Below are 11,564 nucleotides of genomic sequence, written 5' to 3'. Positions count from 1 at the left end.
AGAGTGCCGTGGCATCACAGCTCACAGCAACCTCCAACTCCTGGGCTCAAGCGAGTCTCCTGCCTCCACCTCCCAAGCAGCTGGGACCACAGGCGCCCCCCACAACGCCCAGCTATTTTTTTGGTTGCAGCCGTCATTGTTGTTTGACGGGTCCGGGCTGGGGATTTGAACCCGCCACCTTAGGTGTACGTGGCTGGCGCCTTAGCCGGTCGAGCCACAGGCGCCGAGCCCCTTGTCTGCATTTTCCATGGGGATGGTTCTGAAAAACCACTGAAGATATTATGTTAATAAGGTGATGCCTTTCCATTTCCATGGGGAACCAGAATACTGGTGGCTCTGATCACCCATTTACCTTCTAAGGCCAGCTAGGCCCCAAAACTTCCTCCAAAAGGACACAGATTATTCTTTATTTCCATGCTGAGGGGCCCAGGAAGTGCCTGTGTTCTTCCCTCGCTCCTTTTGGTGTCCTGTGGGCAACATGGGTTCTCTGTGAACTAGAACACATACCAGTGCCACATGGTACCTGCTACATGGTGCATCAGGTTTCTCGGGGTGCAGACCCAGTGAGTAAGGGGCATCTTCACTTGAGGCATGAAGCTCCCTCTCCTGTGTTCCTGCTCTTTGGATGTGTCTCTTCATGTGTCACATCCAGTGATAGTGGTGTAAGGGCTTGGCCATGATTGATGTGGCTCTGGCAGGGGTGCCTGTGCATTGCCATCCCAGGGAGCTGGGCCACCCAGGTGTCCCTGAGAGTGGTCAAGTGGCCTTCTGAGTGTCATTTGTGACCCATCCATGTCCCCTCAGGCGTCCTGCATCCTGCAGCTGGTGAAGCATGTCCAGAAACTGCAGGCCAAGGGTATGCCTGTGGCAGAAGAAGTGAGTGCCCTCTTTGCTGGGGAGCTGAATCCAGTGGCTCCCAAGGCCCAGAAGAAAGTTCCAGTCCCTGAAGGGTGAGAATGGGCAGGGCTGTGTAGCCACAGCCTGCTGCTGTGGTTCCTGGTGACAGGGGGTTAGTGCTAACTCCAACCAGCACTCACTGTCAGTCAGAAGGGGGCAGGAGGTGCCTGTCGGGCTGGCACCCCCCTATATGGACTGACATGGGCACTGGCCACTTGTGGGGCCACCTGTGCTGTGGGCTTGGTGCTGTGCTCAGAAAGTGGGTTTATCTCAGCCCTTGTGAGCCTCTGGGCAGCATGTGCCTACATGGGCTATCAACCTTCCTATGTCTGAGGAAGCTCAGGCTTCAGCTAGGCACACAGTGACCTTGCTCATGTGGATGCCTGTGGTCATCTCGGTGCAATGCTTAGCTGGCTAGGGAGGCCCGGGGCCACTGTGTGACCTTTGTGTCTGGTGCAGCCTGGACCTGGATGCCTGGATCAATGAGCCCCTCTCAGACAGTGAGTCTGAAGATGAGAAGCCCAAGGCCATGTTCCATGAAGAGGAGCAACGGCATGCTAAGCACCGGCCACCAGAAGTGGACGAGGAGGAGCTGGCCCGGGTGAGGGGCAGTGCCATAGCCTCATTCTGTTCCTGTCTGTCCGTCCCTCTTCATCTGTCCCTCTTCATCCTGGGAGTCTCCTAGGCAGGCTTCCTATGTCCTGAGCAGACACATGATGGCACGGTTGGGTCTTGTTGAAATGGGGAGCAGCTTCTCTGGGTCCTGGAGCTGCCCTAGGAGAACCTGTTAGCCTGACCGCCCCATGGACCATGTGGTCTGTTGGAGTGCTTGGCTGGGCCTATGACCTCGAGCTTGCTACTGTGACATGCTGTGAATACGTGCAGGGTCTGCATGGCTCCAGAGGGCAAGTATGAAAGTCTAGCCTCTGGTCCCTCTTTTGAGGTGGTACCTGTCCCATCTCCACTCCTGTATTAGCCCCTTTCTCAAAGTCAGTGGGTCCCACCTCATCTGCCCTCAAGATCTTCCTCCTGTCCCAACTTGAAGTAGCAGGTGCCCAGGGAGTTGCTGAATCTTGCAGTCCTGTGCCCTCCTGGCTGAGCCTTTGGACATTCTGACCTAGTGCTCAGTAGCTCTGGGTCCCTGCCTCTGCCTGCTCCTGTGGCGGAGGCAGCTGGCTTCCTTGTTTCTTGGACTGTCAGAGATGCCTTTTCCACACAACACATGTTTTTTCCAGCCACAGGCCTTGGTGTCTTTGTTAGCAAAAGGCTGGTAGTAAAAATAAGAGATCCAGCCTCTCCTGCCCTGGGGCTGGACATTTCTTTGCTGGTTCACCCATGTTCACTGTGAGTCCTGTCCCTGCAGCGTCGAGAGGCCCGGAAGCAGGAGCAGGCCAACAACCCGTTCTACATCAAGAGTTCCCCATCCCCACAGAAGGTGAGGCAGGTTCTTAAACAAACGTCCCTGAGGGACGACGGCCGCTTAGCTCCCCTGTGTCCAAAAGGTACCCAGGGGTGAGCATCCCTGACGACCAGCAGTAGCTTGGGTGGCCTGTCCTCAGGGAGCATCAGGTCGCAGGGTGGAAATATCCACTGATATACAGTAACATAGGGCTCTTGGCCATTGCAGAGTGGGGGAGAGAGAGAAAAGAAGGGAAAGAGGGAAAGGAAGGACAGGCCTCCGGCAGGAGCACAGACTTCCGTGCTGAGAGTGGGGAAGAGTTGATGCCTCTTGGCAGGAAGGTAGCACACAGTAGGCACATCCCTTGGTGCTGGCACAGTCTAGATTTTTGCTGTCATGCATCTGCCACCCTAGGCCACCTGCTGCCCTCTGCGGAGTCCCTGTGGAGCATGTCCTGCTCAGCATTTCCACGTCTCAGGGTTTGGGGGATCCTCAAGTTTCCAGCTGTTCAGGGCAGATTTCGGGAGTGGAGTTGGGGGGCATGTGGCACGTGGCAACTGTGGACCCTTGCAGGAGCCTTGGCAGTTTCTGGGTTGGCCATCCAGTTCCATCCCACTGCATGTAGTTCCCATTCTCTCTGCCCTTGGTGGCATTGGGTGTTGTCCAATTTTCTGATACTGGTTTTCCTGGTGGACGTGATGTGCTGCCTCATTCTAGCTTGGAGCCTGTGTTGCTTTTCTAATTTGAGCAAAAAGGATTGTGAAGGAAAAAAATGGAGGAAAACTGTACTTCTTTTATCTTATTTGAATGACAAAATTTGCCCTATCTTTGAGAAACCATTTACCAGGGACAGGAGTTGTCTTACAGCCCAGGGCCCTGGGGCCCTGCACTCTTAGAAATGTCACTGGATGACTTATGTGCCCTGAGGCTCATGTTCCTTAAGGCACACCAGCCCAGCATTCTGTAATGCTGTGTGATTGCCTTTGCAGCGCTACCAGGACGCACCAGGTGTGGAGCACATTCCAGTGGTGCAGATTGATCTCTCAGTCCCGCTGAAGGTCCCAGGCAAGTATCTACCAGTCCTGCTGCTCCCAGGGCTGCTGCCATCCATCCTCCCCATGGTTCCAGGGTTGTACACTAAGCCCACTGCCCACCCCCAGGGCTGCCCCTCTCAGACCAGTATGTGAAGCTGGAGGAGGAGCGGAGGCACCGGCAGAAGCTGGAAAAGGACAAGCGCAGGCGGAAGAAGAAGGACAAAGAGAAGAAGGGCAAGCGCCGCCACAGCTCACTACCCACTGAGAGTGATGAGGATATTGCACCTGCTCAGCAGGTGGACATCATCACAGAGGAAATGCCTGAGGTTAGCTGGGGGCTTTCGCTGTGGTGGCCTTGGGCAGGGAGGGCACTGGGTAAAGTGTCTTTTTCTGCATCTCCCTGTTGTTGAGCCTGCCCTGGCCCAAGTCCTGGAAGACCCTCACTGGCCATGAGTGGATGCCCTCCACATCTTGCCCCAGGAGGCCAGAGCCTCTCTTTAACAGCTCCAGGGCAGACAAATGGTCTACTACATTTCTGGGGCTCTGGGGCCCAGTGGCCCTAGGTATATGTGGACACGGTTCAGCATCCCCTGATGGAGCCATGTCACTGTCTGTGTGCCTGTCATATGCGTGGTCCTGGTTTTCTCCAGCAGTCTCCATGTTAGAGGGTGAGAGGACCTCACCAGGCGACAAGGGCAGGTGCCACAGACACCAAGTTCCTCTCTGTCCCCTCAGAATGCTCTGCCTAGTGACGAAGATGACAAAGACCCCAACGACCCCTACAGGGCCCTGGACATAGACCTGGATAAGTAAGGAAGGGTGCTGCAACCATTCTGGTGCGTGGGCTGGTGGGGTTGCTCTATGGCCAGCCTCAGACTGATGGGCACCTCCTCTTGGCTGGGGGATGGACTTGAGTGGGGTGGAGAGGTAGGGTTGTGTAGAATAGGCTCTCCCAGGCAGTGTCTAGTCACCCATCTTCTTGCCCAAGACCGTCCCTGACCAACTATGGGTTCCAAGGTCCTCTGCCTTGGGCCAGTGAGGAGGTCCTTGTGCCAGGGTAGGATGGGCGTGGCTGTCAGGGCCCATCAATGGAGATAATCAGCAGGGACCTTAGGCCTGGCCCAATTGGACCTTAGGCTGTGCTGGGACTGGGTGAGAGGTGTGGGGCTGTGCTCTGCACCCCGGGTGCTTTGCGGTCTGTGCTCCCACCTCACCTTCACAAATCCCACCCCCAACAAGGCCCTTGGCCGACAGTGAGAAGCTGCCTGTGCAGAAGCACAGGGACACTGAAACTTCCAAGTCCCCTGAAAAGGAAAACGTTGCTGTGGTAGAAAAAAAGAGCAAAAAACCTAAAAAGAAAGAGAAGAAGCATAAAGAAAAAGAGAGAGAGAAAGAGAAGAAAAAGGAGAAGAAGAAGGTAAGGTAGCACCCAGACTAGGGTCTTGTCCCTCCTTTCCTCCTTTGCTCTGGAGTGGTGGGGGTTCAGGAACAATGGTGAGTACATGAAACACAGATTACTCCCATCCAGTGTAGAGGTGCACTGGTCTCCCCACCATATGCCATGGTGCAACAAGGAGCTACCCATGGGCTTGTGTTAGGGCAGGCCCATGAGGACCTGACTACCTGCATGTGAGTGCGTCCTCAGCAGCACCAGACCTGTCAGAGCTTATTGAGGCTGAGAAGCCACCTGGCAGCTGCAAAACCTTCTCAGTACCCACATGTTCTCACACAGGGAAAACATGCCATTTTATTTTTTAAAAGTATACAAAAAAAATAAAGTATATATGTGGGGCCTGTTCACACCAGTTAGAACCACTGGTGGGGGGGATCTCTTCCGTATTGACAAATGCATGGGCTGCTTCTGGCTGTCCGACTGCAGGAACAGTGCGTATACATGTACATGGATCTCCCCAGAGCTAAAGGTGGCTGCCAGAGTCAGGCCTCAACACTTACTGTCACTGTTAGCTCAGCTCCTTAATGATTTGGCCCAGGGCCTTGGTGGGAGCACCGGGGGTGGGTAGGGCTGCCCAGGGCCCACCCCCCTGATTGCTATGCGCTGCTATTGGGAAAGCCTGTCTTTCTGTGGTTTCAGGGTGAGGACTTGGACTTCTGGCTGTCCACCACCCCACCACCTGCCACACTCCCATCCACGGTAAGAGCCTGATAGTTGCCTTTATATCTTCAGAGGTCATGTCGGGCCCCTGGGATAGAACCTAGAGCCATAGCTCTGAGGGCTTCTGGCCAGGCACTGTGCCTTCCCCTCAGCACATGGGAACCAGGGTGTTGAGTGCTTAGTGGATCCGGGAGTGGGGGGCTCCTGTGTCCTGCAGTACCAGGCAAGGGCCCGATAGGAAGGGGAGAACAGCTGGACCTCAGTGTCTGTGATCTCTGCCAGTCCTCTGTCACTCAGGGAGTGAGGGCACAGGACTCAGTTGATGCCCAGGGCTGAGGGTAAGCCGGTATCTGGAGCTGTTCTGGGTGTGATAGAGTAAGCAGCCTCTAGTATCCCCATCCTGGCTCCCTACAGGACACGCTCAGTGCAAACACAAGCATTGTAGCTGACCCCAAAGATGAGCTGGAGGAACTCGAGAGAGAGGCACAGGATGAAGAAGACGATGAGGACCAAGACCAGGAGAGGGTGAGGGCCTGAGGGCAGACACCCTGTAGGCTGCAGAGAGGGAGAATCTGGGTGGTCTGGGATGGGCCTATGCCTCTGGCCACATGCATCAGGCACCATCCACATGGTGAGGATGCTTGTGCTGGATGCCACAAGAAGGGCAGCCCAGCACCCATCTTCATGTCTGCAATCTTAAAGTGGGGGGGGGGGGTTTGTTTGTTTGTTTTGTTTTTGAGACAGTCTCACTTTGTCATCCCTGGTAGAGTGCTATGGTATCATAGCTCACAGCAACCTCAGACTCTTGGGCTCAAGTGATTCTCTTGCCTCAGTCTCCCAAGTAGCTGGGACTACAGGTGCTCATCACAATGCTTGGCTGTTTTTAGGGACAGGATCTTCCACTAGCTCAGGCTGGTCTCAAACTCGTGAGCTCAGGTGATCTGCCCACCTTGGCCTCCTAGAGTGCTGGGATTATAGGCATGAGCCACTATGCCTGGCCATTTTGGGACAGTCTTACTGTGTTTCCCAGGCTAGAGTGCCATGGCCTCAGCCTAACTCACAGCAACCTGAAACTCTTGGGCTTGAACAATCCTACCTCAGCCTCCTAAGTAGCTAGGAGTACAGGTACCCACCATAACGCCCAACTAGCTTTAGAGATTGGGTGTTGCTTTTGCTAAAGCTGCTCTCAAACTCCTGAGCTCAGGGTATCTACTAGCTTTCGCTTCCCAAGAGTGGTAGGATTACAGGCGTGAACCATTGCACCCAGCCTCACAGTGGTTTTTGTTGGTTTTTATGGTTTTATATTCTCATTACAGTTTTTTGGGATATAATTCATAACCAATAAATTTCCCTTTTCCTAAATGTGCAATTCAGTATTCTTAAGATTTTCACAATTGTGCAACCACTATCTAATTACAGAACATTCCATCGCCCCACAAGGAAGCCCTGTCACCATTATCAGTCACTACCTACCCCTTCCCAGTCCCTGTTAACCATGAATCTATGTCTTGTATCTGGGGATCTGCCTGTTTTAGACATTTCATGTAAATGGAATCACACTTGGTGTCCTTTTGTTCTGACTTCTCTCACTGACCACGATGTCCTCAAGGTCCATCCACATTGTGGCCTGTGTCAGAGCTTACTTCCTTTTTGTGGTTGAGTGATATTCTCTGTGGGGATGAACCACATTGTGTGTGCATTCACACATCTTTTGATGGGCACTGGTTTGCTCTGCTTGTCTGTTGTGAACTGTATTGCTGGGAGTGTTGGTGTACGAGCTTCTTTGTGGCTATGTGCTGTGCTTTCTCTCTTGTGTGTGTTTTGGCATTCTTGCTATCTAGCCCCTCAGTGGTGACTGTTTGCTTAGCCATACTAGCTCCTGCCATTGGCCAAGGAGTCAGGTTCTTGCTGTAGCTGGGTCTGACCTGGTCAAGTCCCCATGGTCCTGGGGTGCAGCTTGTCCTATAGTCACAGACTAGCATGACTGACCTCCACCCTGATGCCATTAGCCACCATGGCCCACTCTCATGTAGACAGTGCTGGGTGCTGCTGTGCTTTCTGAGCAGCTGCAGCAGCTCCCTGTGGTATGCTACTTGCTGACCCCAAACTTTTCCCACCCCAGAAATCTTCTAAGCATAAGAAGAAGAAGCATAAGAAGGAAAAGGAAGAGAGGTCCAAGGACAAGAAGAGATCCAGGAAGAAGCCACCAGGCAGCGAGGAGGCAGCGGGGGAACCTGTGCAGAATGGCACGCTCGAGGAGGGGCCTCTCCCGGTGAGGGGTACTTCAGGGCCCAGTCCCTCCTGCAGCAGGGCCGCTGGGGCCAGGGTTTTTCCGGCTCCTATGGCTTCATTTTGGGGGAGACTGAGTGGATTCTGGAAGGAGCCAAGCCACTGTGGAGGGTGGTGGGCCCCTGGGGCTTCGCAAGCATCCTTGGCCTGGCCAGTTGACACCCCTGTGGTAGAGGCGGTGTTCCTGCAAGCTGGGGCAGCTGGTGCTGGCCCCCTCTGATGCTCCTGACCCAGAGATTTTTGTAGTCCGAGGGATGGAGATCATGAGTCCTTTCAACTCAAGCTGAAGTATCTTTTTCTTCCCCAGCCTATGTCTAGCTACTCACTTCTTGCTGAAAATTCCTACATTAAAATGGTGAGTGACACAAACATCACCAAGAGGGGGATGGGCAGCATTCTCTTTTAACACAAAGGATTAGTGGAAACCCAAGGGGCGTCCAGGGTATGTCCCTGGGAGGCCATCCTTGGCTAGAGTGATGTTGGACCCATGCTTGCTGCAGGCCAGGGCTGACGAGAGGGTCCCTGCAGTGTTTACAAGGAGGTGCTTGGGATAGGGAGTGCGTACTTTTCTGCACATACAGAACATCTGTTGCTTCTGTGGTCACCAGAGACAGGCAGTATTCTCCTTCCTGTGAGGAACTTCCCCACCCCACGGCCCTGGTTGATGCTGGGCCTTACTTCTATAGATGTACGATGTGCAGGGCAGCCTGCAGAGGGATAGCCAGGTCACTGTGGCCATCATCCTGGAGAATCGGAGCAGCAGCTTCCTCAAGAACATGGAGCTCAATGTGCTAGACTCACTCAATGCAAAGATGGCCCGGCCAGAGGGCGCCTCTGTCCACGACGGTGTCCCCGTGCCTTTCCAGCTGCCTCCAGGTGAGCCCCTGAAGCATCTTTGGTCTCGCAGGGCTCTCTAACCCTGGGCCTTCTTTGGTCCCCCAGCTCTTGTGGGCAAGTCTGCCATCTGCGAAGTGAGAGTGAGACCAGGTTCAGGCTTAGGTGGGGACACAAGTTTCCCCTTGTGTTTTGCTTCTGAACCCTGTTACATCTTGGGGTGAGCCTGACTTCCCATCAGGCACAGGACACACAGGCTGAGGCTCAGTCCCTGTTCCCAATTGTCCCACCAGGTGTCTCGAACGAAGCCCAGTTTGTATTCACCATTCAGAGCATCGTCATGGCCCAGAAGCTCAAGGGTACCCTTTCCTTCATTGCCAAGGTACATGCTGTTTGCACCTGGCACTTTGGGGCTCGAGCTGGCAACGGGGAACTGGCTCTGCAGGCTGAGGTTCCCCCAGGATCCAAGCTGGCTGCTACTCCCCATTGTCCCTCTTGGTGGGGTGTCAGGGCCCGGGATGCAAGGCTCCCCACTCAGCCCCTGACCTCCACTCTGCTACAGGATGATGACGGCGCCACCCATGAGAAGCTGGACTTTAAACTGCACTTCAGCTGCTCCTCATACTTGACCACAACGCCCTGCTACAGGTGCACTGCCTCTGTGATCTAGACCCGCTGTACCCAAGTCCTGAGGCGTTTGGGGGAGTAGTTACCTTGGAGGCATCTTTTGACCTGACTTGTAAAAGTTGAGGACAAAAGCTCGATTCACTAGCTTATCCTTGGCATGACAGGTCCTGCTGCCTCCTGTCTGCACCTGCTTAGGTGGCTATAACCAAGACCGCTGACCAGGCACTTAGCCAGAGGCATCTTTTGACCTGAGTTGTAAAAGTTGAGGACAAAGGCTCAGTTCACCAGCTTTTTCTTGGCATGACAGGTCCTGCTGCCTCCTGTCTGCACCTGCTTAGGTGGCTGTAACAAAGGCCACTGACAAGGCACTTAGACATCAGAGGTTTAGTCCCTTACAGTTTTGGAGGCTAGAAGTCCAAGGTCAATGTACTGGCAGGGTAGGCTCCTTCTGAGGCCCTGTTCCTTCGGTGACGCTCTGTTGCTTTCTCCCTGCATCTTCGTGTGTTGTCCTTTCTATGTCTGTGTTGTCATCTGCTTTTCTTATAAGGGCCCCTGAATTAGGACCTCCCATATCACCTAATTTAACCTTAATCACCTCTTTAAAGACACGTCTTCAAGCCGGGAGCAGTGCTTCACACCTGGGAGGCTGATGTGGTAGGATCATTTGAGCCTAGGAGTTCAAGGCTGCAGTGAGCTGTGATCATACCATTGCACCCAGCCTGGGCTACAGAGTGAGACCCTATCTCTAAGAAATAAAGACCTGTCTCCAAATACAGTCTCATTCTGAGATGTGGAGACCTCTCAGGCTCCAGGAACACAAAGGAGTGTCCTGCCACGTAGCATCTATGGCAGGTTTAGTCTGCATTAGTGCTGGACATCCCAAGTGCTCTGGCCCCTGCCTGGTGTCACCCATCTCTGTCCTATGTCTTTCCCACAGTGATTCCTTTGCCAAGTTGCTGGAGTCTGGGGATCTGAGCATGAGCTCAATCAGAGTCGATGGCATTACTATGTCCTTCCAGAATCTTCTGACAAAGATCTCTTTTCACCATCATTTTTCTGGTAAGGAAAGTGAGGAGGCTAATTGGATGGCAAGGTGTTTACACACATACAGTTCTCCCTTTACTAGGCCCCAACCCTAGCTCTGCTGGCTCAGCGCAACCTTTTCCTTGTTAGAGCCTAGCCTGCAGCCCTTGTACCAATGCTCACATCTTTGGAGGTCTGGTGGGGTGGGGGGCTATGGGCCAGGCTCCTGCCTGGACTCCTATCTCCTGACTGCCTCTGCTGGGCCTCTTGCGGCTTCTGCAGAGGGCAGCCCCAGGGAGGTGACCCTGCTCTGGGAAGGCCGGGCCTCACTTACTGCTCTGTTGCAGTTGTGGAACGAGTGGACTCCTGTGCCTCCATGTACAGCCGCTCCATCCAGGGCCATCACATCTGTCTCTTGGTGAAAAAGGTTAGTCCAGGGTGATGCTTGGACCTCTTTCAGGGCCTGGAGAGGCTCAGGGAGGACAGGTGTTAGAGGGAAACTGTGGCACTCACTGAGCAGCCCAGACTTCCCTCTGCTAAGTGGGACTTCCTTCTCCTGTTCTCCTGCCTGCTGCTCACCTCCTAGTGTGGTGGATGTCTGGGTCAGGCTCCCAACCCTGCCCCAATGCTGTTGCAGATAGCCTCTCTCTGCTGTACTTCCAGAATGAAGGGTTTCTCTCTTGCCCTCCACTGTGGGCCTCTTCTCATGCACATTCTGTGGGATCATCTCTTTCAACGTATTTATTACTGAATTCAATTTGTGAATATTTTGTTTAGGGTTTTTTATTTTTCACTTTATCGTTCTTAGTAGAGTGCCGTGGCATCACATGGCTCACAGCAACCTCCAACTCTTGGGCTTTGGCGATTCTCTTGCCTCAGCCTCCCTAGTAACTGGGACTACTGGTGCCTGGGCGCCCACCACAAAGCCCAGCTATTTTTTTGTTGCAATTTGGCCAGGGCCGGGTTTGAACTCACCACCCTTGGTATATGGGACCAGCACCCTACCCACTGAGCCACTGGTACCGCCGTTGTTGAGGGTTTTTAAGTCTGGGTTTGGTTTTTTTTTTTTTTTAGAGACAGAGTCTCACTTTATTGCAATTGGTAGAGTGCTATGGCATCACATATCTCACAGCAACCTCCAATTCCTGGGCTTAGTCGAATTTCTTGCCTCAGCCTCCCGAGTAGCTGGGACTACAGGTGCCTGCCACAATGCCTGGCTATTTTTTTTGTAGCAGTTTGGCCAGGGCCAGGTTTGAACCCGCCACCCTCGGTATATGGGGCCAGCTCCCTACCTACTGAGCCACAGGCACTGCCTTTTTTCTTTCTTTCTTTTTTTTTTTTTTTTTTT

At 53.5% G+C, this 11,564-nt stretch overlaps 1 protein-coding gene across 1 annotated transcript in view; it reads left to right on the top strand.

Moving 5' to 3' along the window:
- The window catches only part of AP3D1 (adaptor related protein complex 3 delta 1 subunit), an 81,450-nt gene that overhangs the window by 62,841 nt on the left and 7,045 nt on the right, over positions 1 to 11,564 (top strand). Inside the window, exons 16-31 of the mRNA XM_003788857.3 lie at positions 805 to 950; positions 1,357 to 1,498; positions 2,261 to 2,332; positions 3,286 to 3,361; positions 3,457 to 3,656; positions 4,066 to 4,139; positions 4,570 to 4,747; positions 5,423 to 5,482; positions 5,858 to 5,968; positions 7,566 to 7,715; positions 8,040 to 8,087; positions 8,419 to 8,608; positions 8,860 to 8,948; positions 9,129 to 9,214; positions 10,131 to 10,252; positions 10,564 to 10,643. Coding sequence (XP_003788905.1) covers positions 805 to 950; positions 1,357 to 1,498; positions 2,261 to 2,332; positions 3,286 to 3,361; positions 3,457 to 3,656; positions 4,066 to 4,139; positions 4,570 to 4,747; positions 5,423 to 5,482; positions 5,858 to 5,968; positions 7,566 to 7,715; positions 8,040 to 8,087; positions 8,419 to 8,608; positions 8,860 to 8,948; positions 9,129 to 9,214; positions 10,131 to 10,252; positions 10,564 to 10,643 — 1,824 coding nt within the window. The remainder of the gene's footprint in view (positions 1 to 804; positions 951 to 1,356; positions 1,499 to 2,260; positions 2,333 to 3,285; positions 3,362 to 3,456; positions 3,657 to 4,065; positions 4,140 to 4,569; positions 4,748 to 5,422; positions 5,483 to 5,857; positions 5,969 to 7,565; positions 7,716 to 8,039; positions 8,088 to 8,418; positions 8,609 to 8,859; positions 8,949 to 9,128; positions 9,215 to 10,130; positions 10,253 to 10,563; positions 10,644 to 11,564) is intronic.

The sequence above is a fragment of the Otolemur garnettii genome, unplaced genomic scaffold, assembly GCF_000181295.1.
Source record: "Otolemur garnettii isolate 467f Iridium unplaced genomic scaffold, OtoGar3 scaffold00029, whole genome shotgun sequence".
In the NCBI taxonomy this organism is placed as follows: Eukaryota; Metazoa; Chordata; class Mammalia; order Primates; family Galagidae; genus Otolemur; species Otolemur garnettii.
This window is presented reverse-complemented; position numbering and strand designations above follow the sequence as displayed.